General features: G+C 42.6%; 1 protein-coding gene across 23 annotated transcripts in view; it reads right to left on the reverse strand.

Moving 5' to 3' along the window:
* The window catches only part of Ptk2 (protein tyrosine kinase 2), a 223,869-nt gene that overhangs the window by 18,157 nt on the left and 182,540 nt on the right, over positions 1 to 23,172 (reverse strand). For 21 of the 23 annotated variants that reach the window (XM_031345669.1, XM_031345719.1, XM_031345722.1 and 18 more), the window contains 4 exons: positions 17,119 to 17,230; positions 11,248 to 11,334; positions 6,929 to 7,066; positions 4,881 to 5,012 (listed from right to left, as the gene is read on the reverse strand). In XM_031345669.1, the coding sequence (XP_031201529.1) occupies positions 4,881 to 5,012; positions 6,929 to 7,066; positions 11,248 to 11,334; positions 17,119 to 17,230 (469 nt within the window). Of the gene's footprint in view, positions 1 to 4,880; positions 5,013 to 6,928; positions 7,067 to 11,247; positions 11,335 to 17,118; positions 17,231 to 17,717; positions 18,107 to 23,172 lie in introns of those variants that run through there. The other 2 variants (XM_031345729.1, XM_031345728.1) reach the window with 2 other exon arrangements.

Raw genomic sequence — 23,172 nt, forward strand, 5'->3', positions numbered from 1 at the left:
TGGCAGGAGATACTTTGGTGTTGTTTGTTTGTTTTTAAACCAAATTAGAATGGGACAGTGTCCACTCTGTGCCCCACCCTACATATTCATCCTGGGGTTCTGCACCTGTTCTTTGGGGCTCAATCTCCTTTTCAGATTCTTTTCAAAGCACTTAACTTCTCCTTCTCTGTCCACTGCTTCATTAGTTTGTCTCTCTCCTCAATGCATCTGGCTTACTGTTATGCAGAGTTACTCATTAGTATATGCTGAGACTGCATGGCCTGTGAAGAGCCTGACAAGATCAGCGAAGGTGTGAGGAAGGCAGGACTCAGAACCAAGAGGATCTGATCTCAGTGAATGTGGGAGAAAGTAAAAAAGGAACAACACCTCAGCTTTTCAAGGCTAAGTGTATAAGGGAAATGAAATGACACGAAAACCATAGAGAAAGGTAACGGTTAGTTCAGGATCTGGCAACTTTTGATGTGTTAAGAAAACAGCCAAGAGGAGTGGGGAGGAGGGAGATGGGGGCGAGAGGAGGAGACTGCTTTGGAAACACCTGCACGAGAATATCATCACTCAGTTCATGAGTGTAAATCAAAACTCTGAATGAACTAGTACAAAAGCCCAACCCAGCCAGTAGCTTAGGCATGGAGGGATTTGTTGCAGAAGGCAATCAAGCCTCTAAGATGCGTCCACTGGACTTGGTAAGCCTTTCCAAAGCTTCTACATATGAGTAGAATGTTGAATACATACAATCATGTTTCACGGAGAATATATTTTTAAATAAAAGCAGGCACAGAACAAAAGGCACAAGCAGACAATTTTTCAGGAGAAAAACAAATAGTATAACAAGAACTGAAAACGAATAAAGAAAACACAAGGTTTGGAATTGGGTCTCACATTATAGCTCCCTCCAGTTGGCCAGGAACTCATGGCAACACTGCCTCACCTTGCTAAGTACTAGGATTATAGGTGTGTGATTTTTTTTCTTCCTTCCCTATACTGGGGGCTAGACCCAGCATTTTACACATGCCAATCAAGCATTTATCACTGAGATGCATCCCCAGCCCAATTTTAAAAGAAAAAAAATTAAAACAAAACCAAACCCCTCAGTTGTGCATCTAGAAAAGCTAAGGGTGACTGGAGAAGAAAGAAGGAAAGCTGAGCAAGTCAGCATGGGCCTGTGATCTCAGTTAATCTGCGGGAGAAGAGTTGCAGCCTTAGGACCTCCTAAGCTACACACTGAGTAAACAGAAGGCTAGCTTGGAAAATTATTGAGCAGCAATAACAGCAGCAGCTAAAGTCCTAACTAACAACAGAGTATACCACGCAGAAATGCACAAAGTGGGAGCTCAGTGCCAAGGGGAACTAAGACAGGTGAGGCTCTGTAGAGACAGTCTCCTCAGAGATCATAGAACTACATATGATAAATTAGAATTGAACTGTGAAGACTCTCCACTCCAGCAGGCCTTTGCTGCTACATACAGATGGAGACTCTTCAAGGTGGACATTATAGTCAGGGGTGTGGGCATGTGCCACGCATACACTTTGAGCTACCTGGAGGCTGGAGACATCCTGTACAGAGCATGAGTTAGACTTTACCAGATGTATTTCAGGATGAGATGCAGTGTATGAAAATAATCTCAAAGAAAAAGTAAGCCTGTAGAATACAGGAATCTCTGAGCCTTCTGTTGAGAATTCCCCAACTCCCTCAGGACACTAGCTTGGGTCACATCTGGCTAAACTAGTCCCATGACCCCACGTCAATACCCACGCTCTTCCCAGTGCCTGGAATGTATTTCCTGTTGCCCGTTTGCTCTGCAAATTCCAGCTTCTCTTTTAAGACTAAGTTCACACATTGTCTGGACTCTGATGTCTCCCCCCGCACCACAAGGGGCACAGAGGCTCCTGTTTTCTTTTGACGTTGTTGGCAGGCTAACTAGGTATCCACAGCAAATCTGTCTAGTAGAGCCATAATAGCATACCTGCACTGAAACCTATCAGCAATTCAAATAATTTCATTTTTAAAAATGCAACAAATGTGTGTATGTGCATGGTAGGGAAGTTTTTCTGGATAAAAAAAGCTTAAGACATAAGGCAAGCAACAATTGGTGTATTCTTTTTTCTTTTTTAATTTTTATTTTTGGTTTTTCAAGACAGGGTTTCTCTGTGTAGCCCTGGCTGTCCTGGAACTCACTCTGTAAACCAGGCTGGCCTTGAACTCAGAAATCTGCCTGCCTCTGCCTCCTAAGTGCTGGGATTAAAGGCGTGCACCACCACTGCCCGGCTTCTGTGGCACTCTTAAAATCTAGATCTGCCTTAACTAATTGAGGATCCTGAAAGTACAGGATACTTTTTCTCTAAAGGAATATAAAGTACAAATCCATGTGATGAGGGGCCTAACAGCTCAAGACAGTAAATCCCAGCTCCACAATGAACACGCAGCAAGCCCTGGAGTGTAGGACCCCGGTGCTGACACACCTAATGCTCTGCATCTGTACCTCACCTCTGTGAGGAGACACAAGTCTTACTCCTAAGATCTAAACTTACATCTTTTTTTTAAGTTTAAATGCATGTAATACAGCAGTAAAATCTGACTGACCTGACTGTATGGAAGACATTTTATTCTTATTTCTCTGTAAATGTATTTATATTTTGTGTAGAAATATTATTGGTTGAATCTGGGAGTTTAATGGAGAATTAAGAATAATAACTGTACCATACACTAGTTTTCTAGTTAAAAAAAAAAAAAAATCACAATGAATTCTAAGGCACACATGGCCCCAAAAAATTAAACACAAGGATTCAGAACATGTCCTAACTGTACAGGTTAGGTGACTATAAAAACTGAATAACTTTATACAGGTATATTATATAGAAAATGCCAATATTGGAACAACAATATGAACTAACCAGTACCCCCAGAGCTCCCAGGGACTAAACCACCAAGCAAAGAGTACACATGGTGGGATTCATGGCTCCAGTCGTATATGTAGCAGAGGATAGCCTAGTCAGTCATCAATGAGAGGAAAGGCCCTTGGTCCTGTGAAAGCTCTATGCCCCAATGTAGAGGAATGCCTGGGCCAGGAAACGGGAGAGGGTAGGTTGGTGAGCAGGGGGAGAGGGAGGGAATAAGGTTGTTTTTTGTTTTTTTTTTTGGAGGGGGAAACCAGGAAAGGGGATAACATTTGAAATGTAAATAAAGAAAATATCTAATAAAAAACAAAACAAAACAAAACAAGAAAATGCCAATACTGTTATTGTTTACTATCCAATTACTCACTGTTAACTTTGATAAGAACATGTGTTAAGAGATGATGTACTGTCCTGAAGGGGCAGAGACTTGAAATGTGGAATGTGTACATCTGAGGCTGAAATAGAAATAAGACACTGAGGGCTGACAATATGGCTCAGCAAGTAAAGGTACTTGCCTCCAACCCATATTACTTGAGGACATTCTCTGGTGGCATGATTCTTCCAAATTGTACTCCGACTTCCACATGCATGCCAGGGTACTCCCCACAAATAAATATAATAATAATAAAAAAAACAAACACTGGAAAACAGAGACTTTGCAGTGTGATCTATTTCCTGGCTCCCGTGAATGCACTGTTGGCTATTCTTTGCTTTGGCCCCAGAACTTCTCGGGAGTGCAACTGAACGCTCTGCCTGTTAAAGCATGCTCCATCATCCTGAAAGCAAAACCTTTCAGTTTTCACTTCAGTTGAAAGAGAGTAGCCTTTGTACTCAAACTGGTGGAGTGTGCTTTAAGCTGTATAGATCAGTGTTAGAACAACTAGCTAGGATGCACAAAGCTCTGGGTTCAATTGTCAAGACAGTGCAGACACATCTCTTCTCAAAAAAAAAGAAAGAAAAAGAAATGAATTAAGTGAGAATCAAACCCTGATGAAGTCTGCAGAATACAGTTTGAAAACTCTGCCTTACAGTACCATCACTGGTTGACTGAAATACTTCTTGCCACAGACTTCAAGGAAATTAGGGACAGAATTGGATCCTGCCTTCTCTGTATTTTGTCTCTGAGCAAAAAATGGAACACTAAGGTGGTGTCTTAGGGTTTCTATTTTCTTATACCATCCAAGACCACCTGCTCAGGGATGGCACTGCTCCAAGTAAGCTGGGTCCCCCTGCATCAATTATTATTATGAAAATGTACTACAGAGTTGTCTACCAACAAATCTTATGGAGAAATGCTCTCAAATGAGAGTCCCTCTTCCCAAATAACTCTAGCCTGTGTCAAGCTGATATAAAACCAATCAATACAGGTGACATTGATGAATAATGACTCAGTCAAAGACAAGGAGTCAGGTTTGCATTCTCCAGGTAAAGGGACTAAGAATTTATGGAAGCAGCAGGAAGCCTGGTTCTTTCTAGCCACATTTTCCCCAAGGGCTGTAGGGCAGGAGGACAAAGTCTCAAAGGCCCCAATACTGAGGCATGGACACAGCACTCAAGAAGGATCAGACAGAAAGCTCTTTTGTTAGCAAGAGTTTCCTGAAAGACCATTCTTATCCAGGTCCAGATGCATCTGTCAGACACTGTGGCTGGGGCAGGAGGTAGAACAGGGTTCACAGCCACATAAGCACATGGCTACATGAAGGCTGAGGTGTCATGTTTTACCTGTACAGTAACACTGAAGTTCATTCTGTGTAAACAACATGGTAATGAAAACAAAACAAAGCAAAAAAAATAACAGAAATCTGAGCCATAATATACTACAAAACTTTGGAAACAGATTCCTAAAATATCAAAAACAACAAAGAGCCCATTATGACAAGTGTTTGGGACCAGATGTAAGGAAAGCCTCTTGCTTTAGGAATGGAGTTCTGCAGTAGTGCATGAAGTAGGCCTGGATGGGGCTGAGTGCTCTGCTGAGTGGTTACCAGGAATCGCTCTTCCTTTTCCAGCCAGCGCTGGTCTTCTTCCATTTCCTGCTGCTGTCGGATTAGCCGCTCTTCCATCAGGTGAGGGGGAAGCACCTGTCCCATCCCTCGAAGGTCCAAAGCTGCAGAGTCCTGGAAGGGACATTATTAACAGAACATTTAGTTTTCTGGGTCTGTTCTCATGTTCCTACTTTGTGCTGTAGGCCTTCTTATACTCCAGCCACCTCTTTGAAGGCTGAGATTTACTGTGTTTAATATTCATGTGTATATTCGAAGAAACAGTCCAGTACACTAAAGAATGCAATAGCACTTAGAGTAAAAATGGGGAAACAACTGGGTAGTAAGAAGTGCAAACTGAAATCTGACCTAAACAAGAGCCATATGCGGTTGCACACATGTCAAAAGCCCTGAGGCTAAGGCAGGAAGAATAGCCTGAATTATATCAGACTCTTTCACAAAAAGCATAAGAGGGGCCAGTGAGATGGCTCAGTGAGTAAAGGAGCTTTCCTCTAATCTGGTGACCTGAGTTCAAAATCTAGAACCTATGTAAAGGTAGAAGAGAATTAATTAACTCCATGAAGTGGTTCTCTGACCTCCATATTCATGGTGTCATAGCCCCCATCTCCCAAAATAACAAGTAAATTTTTACACACACACACACACACACACACACACACACACACACACACACGAACTGAGGACGTAGCTAAGTTGTTGAAAGTACTAGTCTAGCAGCATGAATCCCTCTCTAGAATGTTATGGTAATATAGATCTATAATCCAACACTCAGGAGGTAGAAGCAGGAGGATCAGTACAAGGTCATCCTTGGCTTTATAAGGAGTTCAAGGTAGGAGTCATTCTCAAACAACAATCCACATTTACTACAAGGAAAAAATACAAATAGATAATTACAAATAATTCTTTTAAATTTTATTTTATATGAATGAGTGTTTTGCCTCATATGTATGTCTTGTACCGTTTGGTTTTGGTGCCCAATGGAAGTCAGAAGAAGGAGTCAGGTCTCCTGGGACTGAAGTTATAGACAATTGCTAGCTACCATGTAGGTGGTGAGAATCAAACCTCTATTCTTTAGGACAGCAGCCCAGTGCTCTTAACTGAGAAGCCATCTTTCCAGCCCCTAGAGAAGTATAGTACTATAAACGTGTTTCTTAGTTTGACCAGGAAATTTGCATATAATACACACAGTTGGAAGAATATTAGTTGGGCCTATATTTTTTTTAGCCTTATGTGCATGCAAATTATATCCATCTGAGGGTTCTACTTTTCAAACAAGCTGAATGAAACATGATTATGTCTGATATGATAATATCCACAGGTATTCCTTTTTTCATTTGGAGAGTGCTAGGAAAGCTCTCTACCACAGAGTTAAATCCACAGTCCCTGGATTAAAAAAATAAACTAGATGGGGCTGGAGAGATGGCTCAGCAGTTAAGAGCACTGACTGCTCTTCCAGAGGTCCTGAGTTCAATTCCCAGCAACCTCATGGTGGCTCACAATCATCTGTAATGAGATCTGACGCCCTGTTCTGGTGTGTCTGAAGAGAGCAATGGTGTACTCATATACATAAAATAAATAAATAAATCTTAAAAAAAAGAAAAGAAAGAAATCTGTTTAAAAAACAAGCTAGAAAAGATTGAATAGATAGAGCATTTTTAAAATTTTTGCTTTTTACATCTTGTTGTTATTATTATTAATAATGATTATACATGTGGATGACGGTTAGACCAAAACTTCCAGGACTTGGTCCTCTCCTTCCAAGGTGTGTATTGGGGGTCTACTCAGATTGTCAGGCTTGTTCTGATAAAAGTGCTTTTAAGATAAGGCCTGGTTATGTAACTTGGTTGGCCTGGAAGTTACAATCCTGCTTCATCTGGAATTCTTGTTGTGAACTGCTATAACTGGCTAAATGGGGTATCTAGATTTTACAATTAAATAATCACAACCAAGCAATCTCAGAATTATTCATAACAGGTGACTTGAACCATACTTGTCCATTAACTGACTATAGCCAAGAATACCCCGTTTACCTCCACACTGGGCTGCCACATGGACATGTCCTGAGGTCTGTGATTCCACAATTCTGTCTGGTCCAGAAGAGATGCCTGACCTGGGTAAATGCTGCCAGCCATGGCTGGGATTCCATGGGAACCCGGGTAGCCAGAAACCTGTGAATGATTCAGGAGGCAATGTAAGCTTCTGATACAACAGAGCTTCTGCTAGATCAAAAGACCAAACAACTTCTATTAAGGAAAACATGCATAGTGGGCAGAAAGGACCCCAGATCCAAGTCTGATTGATTCTCTGAGCATGTCATTCTCTGACTTGATAAAAAAGACTGTGTAGAGATGTGCCTTTAAATCATGGACACAACTGGAGACACAAATTATTTGAGTGGGTCCAATGTAATTATCAGAGTTCTCAAGTGCAGGGTAGAAGCAAAATACTGAGAAACGGTCAGAGAGCCAATGCTGCCAACTCTGAAGTTAGAATAAACATGGAAGGAAACCAGAAGCTCAGGAATGCAGGTAGCTGACAAAGCACACAAATGAGTGTCATTCCCCCCACCCTACCCCACCAAGGTTTTGTAGCCCTGGCTGTCCTGGAACTCACTCTGTAGATGAAGACTGTAGTCGAATTCAGAGATCCACTTGCCTCTGCCTCTCAAGTACTGGGACTAAAGACATGCAGCACTATTGTAATGCTGAGTTGTTTTTCTGTTTTTGTTTTTTTGGTTTTTCGAGACAGGGTTTCTCTGTGTAGCCCTGGCTGTCCTGGAACTCACTCTGTAGACCGGGCTGGCCTCGAACTCAGAAATCCGCCTGCCTCTGCCTTCCAAGTGCTGGGATTAAAGGCATGCGCCACCACTGCCCAGCTTTTTTTTTTTTTTTTTTAAAGATTAAAAATAAACTACTTTTATTAATTTAAAGTTATGTGTGTGTTTTTTCTCTGGATATGTATTTAAGAATGCAGATGCCCACATAGGGCAGAGGCATCATATCCTCCTGAAGTTGGAGCAATAGGCAGTTGTAAACTGCCTGACACAGATGCTGGAAACTGAATTAAGAGTCTTCTGCATGAATTTCTCCAGTCTAGAAATGAGTTCTTAAAGAAACTTTCAGGAAAGGCAATTTTTGGCTTCTGCATTAGATAATGAAGCTGAGCATATCCCAGGAGATAAGAAGTTAGTTACTTCTGGGACTAGGGTGCCAGTTGTTGGTAAGGATTGTCTCACAAGCATAAAGATATAAGTTTGATTCCCAAAACACATGAAAATGCAGGGCATGGTATAACACATACTTATAATGCCGTAATGAGAATCCCTGGGGTTTACTAGCCAGTCTATGCAAATCAGTAAACTCCAGGCCAATGAAAGGATGAGACAGATGGCATTCCTAAAGGTGACACTCTCACCTCCATACACATAAACAAGTATGCATATGAACACACACACACACCACTTAAACAGTTATTTTACTTTGGAATTTGTACACCATGTAAGTACTCAGAGTGACTATTGCTGGATACGATCGTGACAAGAGCACAGTACAGATGCTTCATGTTTAGTTCCAAAATTTCCCTTTCTTATCTCAACACCATCCATCCCCTGCAGCAAGAACCACAGCAACCTTGGTGATGTAGTTCTAGCACTTGGAATCTATAGCAAGAGGCCAAGAGTCTAAGGTCAGCCTTTCACCGTGAGGGCTCATCTCAAAAACCAAACAAACCAATGCACAACCCTACCAGACAGCAGAGATGCATATGGTGGACACATCCTATAAGCCTGACACTTGTGAGGCAGAGGCAGGAGATCACAAGGTTGAGACTCGCTTGACTTATGCAGTGAGTGATCATCTAGATTATGGTCACACACTGAGATTCTGTTCTAAAAATTCTAAAAATGCCATGTGTGGTGATGCACACTTTTGATCTTAAAAGCACTTGGGAGGAAGAAGCAGGCACATCTCTAGAGTGAAACATTATGAGTTCCAGGCCAACCATTTCAAAATATTCCAAACAAACTCATTCCCAAATAAAAACCAAAACTGCAACAAAATTCCAAATGTTTTTCTCCAGTGAACAAAAGGCTGATAATGGCCATGTCTTCTATTTCTAAGTGTGGTGACTAAACCAGAGGAGAGAGAATGTTCAGAGGGACATGGTGACAAAAGCCAGGCACAGAAGAAAGCAGAGGGAAGTTCTTTTCAACTGAAAGAACAGGGAATAGACTTAGAACATCACTGCATGGCCTGAGTTGCCAGTTACGTACTTAGTGAGAGATGAATGCACAGAGAAATCTACATTCCCAAACATCAATACGTCCTTCGCCAAAGGCTTGTGCACATTTAGGTCTCTGGGCATTGACAAATGCTCAGCCTCCCTAGTATTTAATTAATGAAAACTCCTACTGGATACAAGTGCTACACATACAAATGCATTTTAATATAGTTTTATTTATGTGCATGTATGTGTCTGCTTGTTTGTATGTGCATCATTTGTGTGCAGGTATTAGAGGAAGCCAGAAGAGGGGGTTGGATTCCATGTAACTATAGTTACTAACAGCTGGGAGCTGCCTGATGTGGATGCTGGAAGCCAAACCTGGGTCCTCTGCAAAAGTGCTCTTAAATCCTGAGCTGTTTCTCCAGGCCCTATGCCTTTTTTTTTTTTTTTTAAAATAAAAAGGAACACATTATTAACAGAACTTTCAGAAATTTTTACAAAGAATAAGTTTTGTGTAACTTAAAGCAGTTTTCTAAATAACCCTTAGGGGCTTCCAAAGTAGTGAGATCAGACATTTTTTTTTACAACATGTCCTTGAGTGTGATTAGGTTTCCTGCATGTCTGTGAGAACATGCAGAACTGACAGCTACCTTAGAAAGTAAGTGCTGCTGCTGTCTAATTCTCCCCCAGGGTCAGTTGGGCACTGACTTAGGCAAGTAGGCCCTGGCTGTTTTTCAGGGTGGCTGTGCTATATGCTAGACCTAGGTCTCTCATCACTCAGAAGTGAGTCTGCTTACTTTAGCCTAACCACACACCTCTCACTGCTATGATCTGTGTCCTGGTCAGAGGTACAGCCCTTTTGCTGAGCTGGAACACACCCAACCGTGTACCCTCCAGAACGAGTGGAAGACTTCCCTTTTATGTTCTAAGTGCCTAGACAGTAGATGAATAAAGTTGGGGGCCTAGTCTCCTTGTGAAGTAGTATCTCCCAAAATACAGGCCTAATCCATCAGCCCTAAACCAGTTCCCAGTGATGGGAATCTTCTTTGGCTCCACATGAGAATCAGTTTGTGGGAAACAATGTGCTATATACAGAGCCCCAAACTTATCCATTACCCACTGTCCTAGACTACCACAGACATATGGCCTTTTGTTTTCTAGTCACTGTCTACCTCCTCCCCTAGCAACAGCTAAGCACTTTTTACCCCCCTGTATCGGCCCAAGGCTCTCAGTGGCCCTATGGAATGACCTCAGCAAACCTTGTCATGGAGAAAAAACTGACCCCTCGAGCATGCACCCCACTTTAATTACATCAAACTCCATAAAAAGAAAAATACAAATATACCTCTGCTGGCCAGGTACTAGGGATCAGAAGGGTGCTAGCTTCAATGGCTAGGATGACACAAAGATGCCTCTTAAAGAATGGGGCCATGGTGTGGGTGTTGGCATTCATCAGTAATGGGGCCTATGCATTTCTAGCAGGAGTTATAGGTCAATGTTAGTGAGTGTCTTTCCCTTGGCTAACATTCTCCTGGACAGCACCTCTCCTCACTTATCTGTAGGGCATCTATCTCATCTGCCTTCACTTACAGATGCAGTGTCTTACATTTTTTTTTTAAAGATTTATTTATTTTATGTCTATCTTCAGCCAACAACATTGGATCCTGTTACAGATGGTTGTGAAACACCATGCAATTGCTGGGAATTGAACTCAGGACCTTTGGAAGAGTAGTTAGTGCTCTTAACCACGGAACCATCTCTTAGTCCCCTATACTTTTTTTTTGGTCTACTCTAAGAAGTAGAGTTCGTATTAGCTCTGCCTAGATGTTTCTGTGGTTCCACCTTGTCCTTTAGAGGTAGGTGGGAAAGAACGGATCTAAGTATAGCCACGGGCATTGGCCTGCCTGCTTTAAGACAAAACTGATAAATGTTATGAGCCCGTGGGAGGTTGAAAGGGCATGAAGGTCAAGATAACCATCTCCAAGGCAAAGACCAAGGTGACTAGTTTCTTAGCTTCCACTCACCAAAACAGACAAACCAGAGAACAGAAATTAATTCAAGGTTCTTCCTATCAAGCAAGTGTTGATGAGTCAAGTGGTATGTCATATATCTATAACAATTCATATACCTGGTAGTGATTGGTCTGGACCATGTGCTGTGGGCTGGGATAAAATCCTTCACTGGACCTCGGGCTAGGATAACCAGGTCTGCTGGGCTGTGAACAAATTAACAAAACATCATAAGGATGAGTCTTCTTATTCTGAAAATTCAATGGCTCACAATTTAGTTGAAAAGAATGAACAAAGGAGGTGAGATACTTTAGCAAAGAGTCTTCAACGACTGACCCTTCTCCGCAACTTACCTAACAGTTAACTCAGAATGACTCACAGCCTAAATATAAGAGGTCAAGCTATAACCATATTAGAAGGGAAGAGGGGCTAATCTTTTAAATTACCTGGAGTGGGGAAATGTCTTCTTAGCTACAATACCAAAACCTCAAAGGACAAAAGGGAACTCAAATATAAAATTATATTATCAAAATAGAAAAATCTTTGTGTTCGAGGCGACACCCTAGGAGGAAGGCCAAGCTGAAGACTGAGAGGCTCTCCATGAGACAGAGTTCCCACAGGTGAGTGCTAAACTAACAAACCATCTGATTAAGAAGCAGACAAAGCTTGCCACTGTCTCCCGAGAACTGGGATTAAAGGCATGTATCACCAAATTCAAGGCCAGCCTGATCTACAGATTGAGTGTTAGGACAGCAAGAGCTACCCAAAGAAACCTTGTCTTGGACTGGGGAAAAAAAAAAGTGGACAAAGCTGACAACACAATACAGACCAGGCTGGCTTAGGCATATGACAAGATCTAAGGGTTGGGGACATGAGTAGACACAAAGAGAATACAGACTGGGCAGAAAAAGTTGCTAGGTACCTTTTGGGCAATTCCAAACCACCAGGAGTGACTTGATTATGACCTCCAGGATAGAAATTAAAAAGGCAAAAATAAAAAGTAAGGCAGCATTGGAGGAACGAGCTCTGTGTACTGCTGCTGGGAATATAAAATGGCATAGCTGCTATGCAGAACAGTATGCTGATCCCTGAGAAAAATCAAAATCAAACATAGAATTTTGTTGCTGATACAATTCAGCAAACCCACCAGAGAAATGAGGATGTAAGTCCACACAACAACACACACATCAATGTTCTTAGGAATACTGCTCATCGCTGGACAGTGGTGGTGCATGTCTTTAATTCAGCACTCAGGAGGCAGAGACAGGTGGATCTCTGAGTTCAAGGCCAGCCTAGTCTGCAGAGCAAGTTCCAGCACAGCCAGGGATACACAGAGAAACTCTGTCTTGTACCTCCCCACCTCAACACCCCTGCCCCCCTCCAAAAAAACCCCACTGCTCATAACAGCTAGAAAGGGAAAGCAGTATCTGCCAACTGATGAGTGGGTAAACAGAATCAAATAGCCCAGGAAGGTGATAACTAAAAGGATGATGCAGTCACTAACTGTGTAGAATAGGCTTCTAAAGCCAAGGAGGGGAAACACCCACAAGGTAGCATCCACTGGCTTAAATGAGAGAGGCAAGTAACACACAGGGGAAAACACACTTGTAGCTTATGCAGTAATATCCTGTACACACTAGATAGATCATCCTGCAAACAATGCCGTAAAGTCATATCACCCCCTGACCCTCCACTTTAAATAGGCTCAGAAAAGTCAGGTGCTGCAAAAGGCTCACACAACTGACAATGGCAGAAACCCCAAATCTTTCTGCCACAATTCTACTCTGTTAACAAATACATTTATACCTCACCAAATAAAAAGGAACAAGAAAGACATTAGCCTGAATAAGGCAAAGCTCTACTAAACATTACAGTGAGTCACATACTTTTACATTAGTACTAGATTATTTTATGTGTATGGACATTTTGCCTGCATGTATGCATGTGTACCATGTTTGTGCCTGGTGTCCTTGTGGGTAAGAAGGGGACATCAGATCTCCTGGGATTGGAGTTATTGATGGATGTGAGCTAACATGTAGGTGCTGAGAATCAAACCTTGGTCCTTTCTAAAAGCAACAAATGCTTTAAACCTCTGAGCCATTTATCCAGCACGTCACATTTTTTTTTTCCCCCGAGACAGGATTTCTCTGTGTAGCCCTGGCTGTCCTTCCTGGAACTCACTCTGTAGACTAGGCTGGCCTCAAATTCAGAAATGCGCCTGCCTCTGCCTCCTGAGTGCTGGGATTAAAGGCATGCACCACCACTGCCGGCTGAGTCACATTCTTAAAGTGAGCAAATTCTGCTTTTGGACTTTGCCTAAGTCAGCTCCCTTCTTATCCCCTTGTGCTGACTGCTAGGAGAGACCGGACAGTAAAAAGGCCACTTTCTCCAGCTATGTCTCTGACTGGGCAGAGTAGATCAGATCAGCAGGCCCTCTTTACTACATCCTTCAAGGCCAACATGGGTTATTATACAGTAGAATACATAAGCGAGAGGATTTAAGCTGAATCTCGCTTTTGAAGATGAAGGATAAACGGTGATGATCAAAGCTGGAGCTATAAAGCTGGCTGCTGTGTCTTCTCTCAGTAGTATGCAAGCACCCAGTGAAATTCTGATGAGCACACTGACTATCACAGAACGGAGGCCTGAGGAGTGATTCTGGGAAGTGAGCAGGACCAACTCCACCGTGCATATTAACATAAGTATAGCTTTACATGGTTTATTAACTTCCTGGGATAGTGACTGTTTAAAAAAAAAAAAGAACAAAACAAAACAAAGCAAACAAAATGAGCCTCATATAGCTATTTGACTAGAGATGGAAGACTACTTCTTTGTGTGCTATAGATGGAACCTGGGCCACATTTATCAGGTAAATGCTCTACCACTGAGCTATAAATCCCCAGTCAGGAAAGCATCGTGCTCCTGAAAGTTTTTCAGCACAATTGTGAATACTGTTTCCTAATGCTACACTTCAATCACTAAATGAATATTTCTTAAAATCAAGAGTCAGTATGGAATCTACTCACCAATGTGCTAAATTAGGATTCATGACTCTGGCCTGTATTTTTGTTGTTAATTTTTAAATCTGAGATCAATTAATGTTAATTTGAGATCAATATGTCCTCAAACATGTTATTTTCTGCATTAGCCCTGGGATGTAGGATGGTAGGTAAGAGCCACATCTTGCTTCTATCTTCTACTTTAGATGGACTACTTACTCATGTGTGACCCTGTCACATCCTACATCCATCTGGAGAGTACTAGTTCAATAATGTATGCAGATCATCTGAGTATGATACATTCTAGAAGACAGGATGTCCCTCTGTGAAACACCATCCTCTAGGCAAATAGCTGCCTTTATCAGGGCGGCTGTGACTACTTGCAAAAGCCCCTAAAGGTCCTGCTTTACCTTCATATAATGGGTTCAGTCCCTCTGTACCTTCCTGCCAGGTATCTATAATTGAGATACAGCTGCACATGGCCTTGGCTGTGCTAGAGCATATAGTATGAAAAGTTAACCCAAGTTTGGAGAATAGTGTGGAACTTGGCAGTTGGTGCAGCTGTTTTAGGGCTACCCATGCTCCTATAAGCAGCCATATTCCGTGGGTAAGATCAATATACTGCCTGGTCTAGCAAGCTGGACTTTGCAGCCCTCTCTGAAGTGAACAGATTTCTGTTTGCAAGTCCAAGGAAATTAACACAACAATTAACAATCATGTGTTAATGTTGCCATGAGACCTCCAAAACAGCCTTCAACCTGGAATCTATCATGGTCAAGGATTTTTGTTTGAAGATTCAAGTTTTAGGAATAATTTTCACTGAAGTGAGGGCTTCTTTTTACTTCCTGAGAAAATGTCCACCAAATCCACCAATCCAAGCAGCATATTTTTCTCGGGCATGCTAGACTGGCCTTCACTCAACACTATACCACCTTCATCAGGGCCATTCTTCCATAAACTATGAGTTTTTCTTAGTGTATGAGCATGGTGGAGATATGGTGCTCACTGGTGAAGTTTGGGGACACTGACTGATCTTTGCTAAAGTGACAATAGCCCACTCATACAACTGTCAAATCAGGAAAAGGAGGAAGAGTTCTTGGTTTGACTAGGAGCCCAGCTTTGGTCTCACAGGCCTAAGTAATGGTCACATGAGTGTATGAAGCTGTGTTCCAACAAAAACTGCAATGAAGTGGATCAGGGGGCATATGCTGATCTATGCTTTAACAAATTAATAGGGGCAGGGGGCTCCCACAGAAAAATCCTGAAGAATGCCTCAGAATGTGAATTTGGAAACACTAGTATGAAAACTGACCATGCATGAGAAGGATAGTTAAAAATTTATGAGCTAGTCTTTCTACTTGAAACCCAAAAGAAGCCAAAACACCTCTAACACATGAGTTAAAAAGTCTGTCAAAACTGAAATTGTTAAAAAACAAATTATTAGTAAAAGTTAAAGATACACAGGCACTGTAAGCTCTGTGGCAGAGCTACTCTTAACTTAGAGAAATGCCATCTAGTGTGTTTCCAACAATGTCACCAAGAGGCGGGAGTACTTACTATGAGGTTTAGAGTAAGGGTGGCATGCGCCCTGTCATTAGACTGACCCCAGCTACGCTTTAGATGAAATGACTTTCTGGATCCCAGGCCTGAGTAATGAGTGATATTTCTCTTGCCTCCCGATATGGAATTACTCTGCAGATGTCACAGAACTAAAAAGGAAATCAGGAAGCTGAGGCAGGCGGTAAAAGACAAAAAGCCCTGTATCAAATTAAAACAAAACAAAGACTCACAGACAAAAGGTAAATAGCCCACGGAGGGCTGTAAGTGGGATGAAAGATTGGTGCATTTTCTGTAGGTAAGGAAGAATTTTGCTGCTGCTGCTGCTGTTATTAAATTGGGAACTAGTTTTCACTGCCTGTCTCAAAATCCTGCTCCCTCAGGTGGTGGATTCTGTGTTCTGGGAAGAGCTGGGTGGATAAGGCTCCCTGGTTTGTAGACTGAGTTGAACCCATTACCTATGCTCACTTTCAGGGTGTGTCAGGTTCAATACCTCACAATTCAACATGGGACTACCATTTGACTTCACATGGTACAATAATATGTATGATAGAACACATAGTACAATACTAACGTGGTCCCATGGTACCAGGTTCCCACTTTTCAAAAGAAAACAAAGTGGTGGCAAACTATATTTTTAGCTAACCAATATATCATATAGCAGGGAACAACTTTTTAAAAAAACCTGTTGTCTTTTGACTTTTTAGAAAAAGGTCTGAACTGGATTATTTATTCAAGTTGATTATGAAGTATCTTTCCATCCCAAATCAAAAGGATGTGAAAACTTTCCCATGTGTACAAAGTGACAAGGGCCACCTGTTGTCCCAAATCCACAACCACTGTCCAGCTGTTGTAAAAAGGGAGTGGCTTTCCTGCCCTGGTTAGAGGAGAGAGAAAACCTGGAAGTAACAAGAGAAGGCCAGGTGCCACATCATAACAGGCGTGACAAAGGCTTGAGAGCAAATGCAGTGACCTCTCCAACACCTAGCCGTCAGCCAACACCCAGAAGCAGCACACAAACTCCAGCAAAACCAGAGCAAAGGGGTATAAGGGGAGTGGCAGAAGTGTGCTTATTCGAGATACACCAAACTCTCAGTGCTTGTGGCCTAGTCTTGTGTTTTAATCCTGAATGTTTGGGAGCTCTCTAATTCTCTTGCCAACAAGAGAAAAAGTCAAGTCCCACCTAACCTTCCTGAGAGCACCATGAGGAGAAAAGGGCAGTTTCACATCGGGTCTCTCACAGCCGCTGGCTTCCTCAGCTTCTACAGAGTGAGCGGCACATTGGGCAATCTACAGAGAGAAGGTTGACTACGTTACAGTTCCTACTCCTCCAATGACTTGGGGGCTCACCACACAGACAACAGTGTCTACGGCCACAGACTGTACAACTTAGTTCAAAAGGACCCTCAAAGCTGGGGCAGGGACCTTGGCTACCTTGGGTGGTGCTTCATCAGACCCTCCAGAGTCCCAGGACACGGTAGCCTGTCTTCTGGACTCCATCCTCATCCGTTCTTCTTGCTGCACCTTCTCTTCCTCCAGGATTGTGCTGGAGAAACAACACACTGTGTTAAGGGTAGCTGACAGCCAATCACCCACCCCACTCAGCTAAGGAACACCAGTAGAAGACAGACATAGAGAAAGAAGCCTATATAACACAGGTTTCTAGCCTTACTCAAAAGGATTATAGAAAGGCCATGGTGCTAACTGGTAATTCGACTTAAGTAATAACCAGATGATAAAAAAGACAGATGATAAGAAAAAGACCCTGGTGAAACGAAGGCTAGACAAGATGAACTGTATACACACTGGAATTTACTCTGTGCAGACTAGAAGGACCCTGAGAGATCTCCAAGCACCTCTCTAGCAAGCAGCTACATGTTTCCGCTGACTGCATGAAAGCAGACTCCCACATAGCTCCAACTCACCAGCACATGGTAATCAACCTGTAAGAAGCCAACATCTCCCCACTAGCTCAGTCAATAGTGTACTAACTTTTGCATCAAAAAAACAAGAAAAATGGCAGCAGTACTTACAGGTGCTCCTGAAGCACTGCCTGCTCTAAGCTGGAAACGCCCCACTTACCACCACCAGGCTGCACAGCGGCCTCCGCAGCAATGGGGCGGTGTCTCAGTCCTGGCTGTGTGCCATCCTGTAAACGCCTCAGAACGCAGCCCAGGGAACGTGGCTAGGCCCCCTATTCCCTACCACTTTCTTGGAGCTTGGTAAGCAGCAGGTCTTTAAAATCTTCGTCTTAACTGTGGCAGCAATTGGTTCTTCCCTCCATGCCTGCAACCCGGAGTTCTAATAATGAGGCTCATTCACAGATTCTGGCCCTTGGCAGCCAGATGAAGTAAATAACCACCCAGAATTACTCAGGAAACAGTGACATCAGCCGCACAGACTCCTTCTAATCTGGGAATCTGCCTGACTGTTTAAAAAGACATTCCTGCCGGCTAGGGGCTGGAGCCTGCTCTTCTCAGTCACCTCCCAAATCAGGAACAGACAGACAAAATTCACTCCATAGCTGGCCTTGAGTCAGCAAGCCGTCACTGCAGATATTAAAGAAAGTTTTCTCCTTAAAGGAAAATGGAGTGCTCTCCTCAAAAGAAAAGACTCACTGCCTCTTTAAAAAAATGTTCTAGTCAAAATGTCCATCCTTCATCCTTCCTCCAAGAAGATTAGTTTCCTTTTGCACCAGTTAGGAAGAGCAGTAGAACAAACCCATACACACCAAATTACCTTAAAATTTAAAAATTTCTCAGCAGCACAGGATGCAGCTTGGTGGAAGAGCACTTGCCTACAAATGTGCAAGGTCCGGATTCAATCCTAAGCACCACTTCTCTTTAAAGGCTATCCATAGAAAGCACTGAAATCCAAGCAGCTTTTAAAGTGGATAAAACTATGGCAGCTTCTCATCAAGAAATGTCTCTAGTAGCCAATGGCTACCTACACACAAAATCAAATTACTGCTTTAAGTATAAAAGGGCAGCCATGTCTTGGCAAATTCATTTACACTCCTATTTCTAAGCCTGCAATCAACTTTCACTGCCTGCTTGCTACACTTCCACTGACATGTGCCTTTAAATGAACTGCCAAATGCAGAACATGCATGACCTTAGCAAGAGCTAGCACAGCTTTACAGAGCTCCCCAGTGGGAACATAAGCAGTTCACCTTAAGTTCCCAGATCACAGATAAATTGTAGCCCCAAGGCTAAGAGTATGTGTGTGTGTACAGGGTTGAGTGGGGACCTGCATAGAGAAGGCCATTTCTGGGCAAGGGAAGCCCTAGCTGGGATCACAGCTGATTAGACATCAACAGTTGGCAGGTCACTTTCTTAGAGGAGGCCCAGTTTGAAACTGGAGAGAAGCACATTCTGGTAAGATCTCCAGAGAATGGCTCTCTATATCACCAACACCAAATAACAGATCCTGATACTTTAAAAATTAAAACAAAAACCTGAAATGTCCTTTCTTTTATCTCTTAAGCCAAACTAAAATATAGACAGGCAGCAAGAAGGCTAAGTAGAACCTTTCAAGCAATGGAAAGTCCTCATTTTACATTTTCTATGAAATGGGCAACCTGATCTACTGTCTACCCATCTGCTGAGACCTCAAACAGGGGCTCTGAGGTTCTCTTGTTCTAGGATGTTCTCGGGCTCCAGCAGGCCAGTCTCTTCTGTCCACAGTTATGCTCCCCATCTCTGATTACCTTGAATTTACTACCCAAATCTTCCTTTCAGTGCTTAGGAATGGGTCAAGTCCCTTTGGCCAATGAAAGAGCATCTGCACATTGGTACAGCTCCAGTGAGTAATCAAGCATGTCAGACTTTCATTTCAAAGACTGCAAAGATACTGAGAAGCTATTTTTCCATTCAACACTCACTCTCATACCAGATATAGAATGTCAAATGCTCTTGAGAATCTGTAACTTGCTGCTCAGAGAAGCCAGGAATATAAATAAACCCTAAAGATCTGTTTGACATTGGGTAGCTAACCCACATATGGGGCCCCCAGAGTCACTTTCTGCAGCTGCTGAGTAAAAGCAGCAAAGGAGGACGTGTAGGGTCATAGAGGTCAAACTGCTGCATATTTTCCCAAACTCACAGTATTTTTAATAGTGATACATTCTACTGAAAAGCTTTTAGTTGCCTAATATACATGGGCAATGATGGATGGACGCTTACAAATTGTTAATTTGTAAATGGACAGAACAGGAAAAAGCTGAGACTTGTCATTTAGAAAATATAATTATGCCTGCTTATTTGTGGACCACACCTAGTAAAGGAGTTCTGAAAAGGGGAAATTTTTATTTAATATTAAATCTATAGAGCAGAGACTGAAGGAAAGACCATCCAGAGACTGCCCCAGCTGGGGATCCAACCCATATATACTCACTAAACCGAGACACTACTGTGGATGCCAACAAGTACTTGCTGACAGGAGCCTGATGTAGCTGTGTCCTGAGAGGCTCTGCCAGTACCTGACAAATACAGAGGTGGATGCTCTCAGACAGCCATTGGACTGAGCACAAGGTCCCCAGTGGAGGGGCTAGAGAAAGGAAGAACAACAATATGAACTAACCAGTACCCCCAGAGCTCCCAGGGACTAAACTATTAACCAAAGAGAACATATGGAGAGACCCATGGCTCCAACTACACATGTAGGAGAGGGTGGTCTTGTTGGATACCAATGAGAGGAGAGGTCCTAGGTCCTGAGAAGGCTCGATGCCCCAGTGTAGAGGAATGCCAGGGCACGGAAGCAGGAGTGGGTAGGTTGGTGAGCAGGGGAAGCGGGGCTGGGATAAGGAGGTTTTCAGAGTGGAAACCAGAAAAGGGGATAACATTTGAAATGTAAACCAAAAAAATAGATTTATAAAAAATAATACTAAATCTATTTCTTGTTTCCTTCACATGAGAAGAAAGAAGTCACCAAAGCAGTGAACTCACTATCAAAGCCATGGAGACTATGAGAACTGCTCTGACTTTCTTTTTTGGCTTTACAGCGACATTGGTAGTCAAGCACAGGAATCTTCTAACTTCATGCCTGGAGCAAAAATGAAGTGGTCTGCTAGGCCCTTGTTTCTAGGGCAAAAAAAACAACTCTCCTGTCAAGGATGTTTCATAAATGCTTAAGGCCACTTAGTCATGGAGTTTGGGGTTCAAATTCCTTGGCTACACTAAAGAAAGGAAAGGCAATATTGGGGAAGCTGTTCCCTAGCAAGCTGTTCCATCATTCATAATCAAGAAGAGCAGCATGATTGAGAAACAAAAGATTTTGGAAAAAGACGAACACATAAGTAAATCCAATCCAAGTTGGTTCCACACTCCTCCTGCCTTTTTTTTTTAAATTGGTTTTTCAAGACAGGATTTCTCTGTGTAGCCCTGGCTGTCCTGGAACTCACTCTGTAGACCAGGCTGGCCTCGAACTCAGAAATCCACCTGCCTCTGCCTCCCAAGTGCTGGGATTAAAGGTGTGCGCCACCACCACCCGGCTTTTTTTTTTCTTTTTTTCTTTTTACTCCTCCGACCTTAAAGCCAGCAGCAAAGAGGGAACTCTGATACTTCCCTTCCCCTTACATCGTGACACTGGGGTAGAACCCAGGCCTCACATGTGCCACTTCTACTCCATTTCATCTCTGTAGTATCTATTCTATGGGCTACTATGGATTACTGCAATACAAATTCTTCTTTTTGAAATTATAAAATATTTATTATTAAAGATAAAAAACTGATAAGGGGAAAAAACTTTTTAAAACTAATCACCAAAACAAAGGGTTGGTATCACAACATTTGCTTTGGATACAAACTCAGTCTGGGTCTGTAGTTATTTAAGTCGGTCTGGAAAATACCCAGAGAAAGCAGCAGTAAATCCAAAGGAAAAGGCTAGAGGAAGGACTTGCTCTGGCAAGTTCACAGGAACATCAGTTCTGAAACATGATCCCTTACAGTTACTAAACAGTGCCTCACCACAAAGGAATGGACTTGACCTTTCCATAAAACGGGGGTGTCCTTGAAGGAAACAAGTCTATAGCTTTTGCGGGGCTTGTGAGAGCAGACAGACTGCTCCAGTGGTGCTGGCACCTGGCAACTGTCTCTTCCCTAATGATGTAACTTAAAACAATGGGAAACAGGCTCTCCTATTCAAATACTCATGGTCATGTATGCATAACACGTACAGATGAATAACAGAGCATACTGGATTGAGGTGATGGTAAACTAGCCTCTGCATTTTCATGAACTCTGATTAATTCCACATAGACAATGAGATGTTAAAGATATTATAAGTCTTTTTTTTTTTTTTTTTTTTTTTTCCCCGAGACAGGGTTTCTCTGTATAGCCCTGGCTGTCCTGGAACTCACTCTGTAGACCAGGCTGGCCTCAAACTCAGAAATCTGCCTGCTTCTGCCTTGAAAGTGCTGGGATTAAAGGCGGGTGCCACCACCACCACCCAGCCGATATTATAAGTCTTAACACTAAAAGTAAAAATAAATTTGAGAGAGAGAAGAGAGTGAAGGAAATGCTGGCTTTGGAGGGCTACAACTACTCTGGCCACAGAGAATTTCTCTTTTCTGGTCAGGCTTCAGGCCTTTCTCCTCCTTCCATAGCCTTTCATAGGTTCTCCCCATGTAGACCAGGCAGGCCTCAAAATACCAACCCTCCTGCCTCCAACCCAATGTGCTAGAATTACATGCCTGACTTTTCCTTTGATATTCCTATATTCATACACTTGTCCCATCTTTCTATCTAATCAAGTTTAAGCATAAGAGAAACCACACAGAAAAGACCCAGACACTTCACTTTCCGGAGAGGAAAAGAGACATTTGTGGACATGGGCACTAACTCGGGAGACAAAATTCAGTACACGATATGAAGACAAACTAAAGAGACTGTAAAGAAAAAGAAAATGGTGAGAGAACCTTAGTAGCTGCAGCAGATTAGTCTGACAGCTGAGATACCACTCCATCAGGCCAGAGGTTTCTTGCTACATATAAAATAGGTAATGGGAAGTAATCAGAGCAAAGAAAACTATAGGAGAAATGGGAAACTGTTGAGGAAGGGTGTACTGTGGAAGAGGCAAGAAAACAGGGTTTCTGGAGGGTAAAGGAGGTCAAACCTTGATTCTGCCCCTTGGGAGCCATGTAGTCTAAGACAAGCCATATGGCTTCTAAGCCTCAAGCTCTCCAGTGAGGGGCAAGAATGTCCATCCTTTGGATGACCTGTGCAACCAAAGTAAGTAGTAGCCATGACATGGTATGGAACATCGGTTCTCAACCTGTGCCTTGCAATACTGCTAGGGATTACACATCAGATATCATGCATATCAAATATGTACACTATGATTCATAACAGTAGCAAAACAGAGCTTTAAAGGAACAACTAAATAATTTTATGGTTAGGAGGTGTACTGGCTGGGTTTGTGCGTCAACTAGACACAGGCTGGAGTTATCACAGAGAAGGGAGCTTCAGTTGGGGAAGTGCCTCCATGAGA

This window comes from Mastomys coucha, unplaced genomic scaffold, assembly GCF_008632895.1.
Source record: "Mastomys coucha isolate ucsf_1 unplaced genomic scaffold, UCSF_Mcou_1 pScaffold11, whole genome shotgun sequence".
Classification (NCBI taxonomy): Eukaryota; Metazoa; Chordata; class Mammalia; order Rodentia; family Muridae; genus Mastomys; species Mastomys coucha.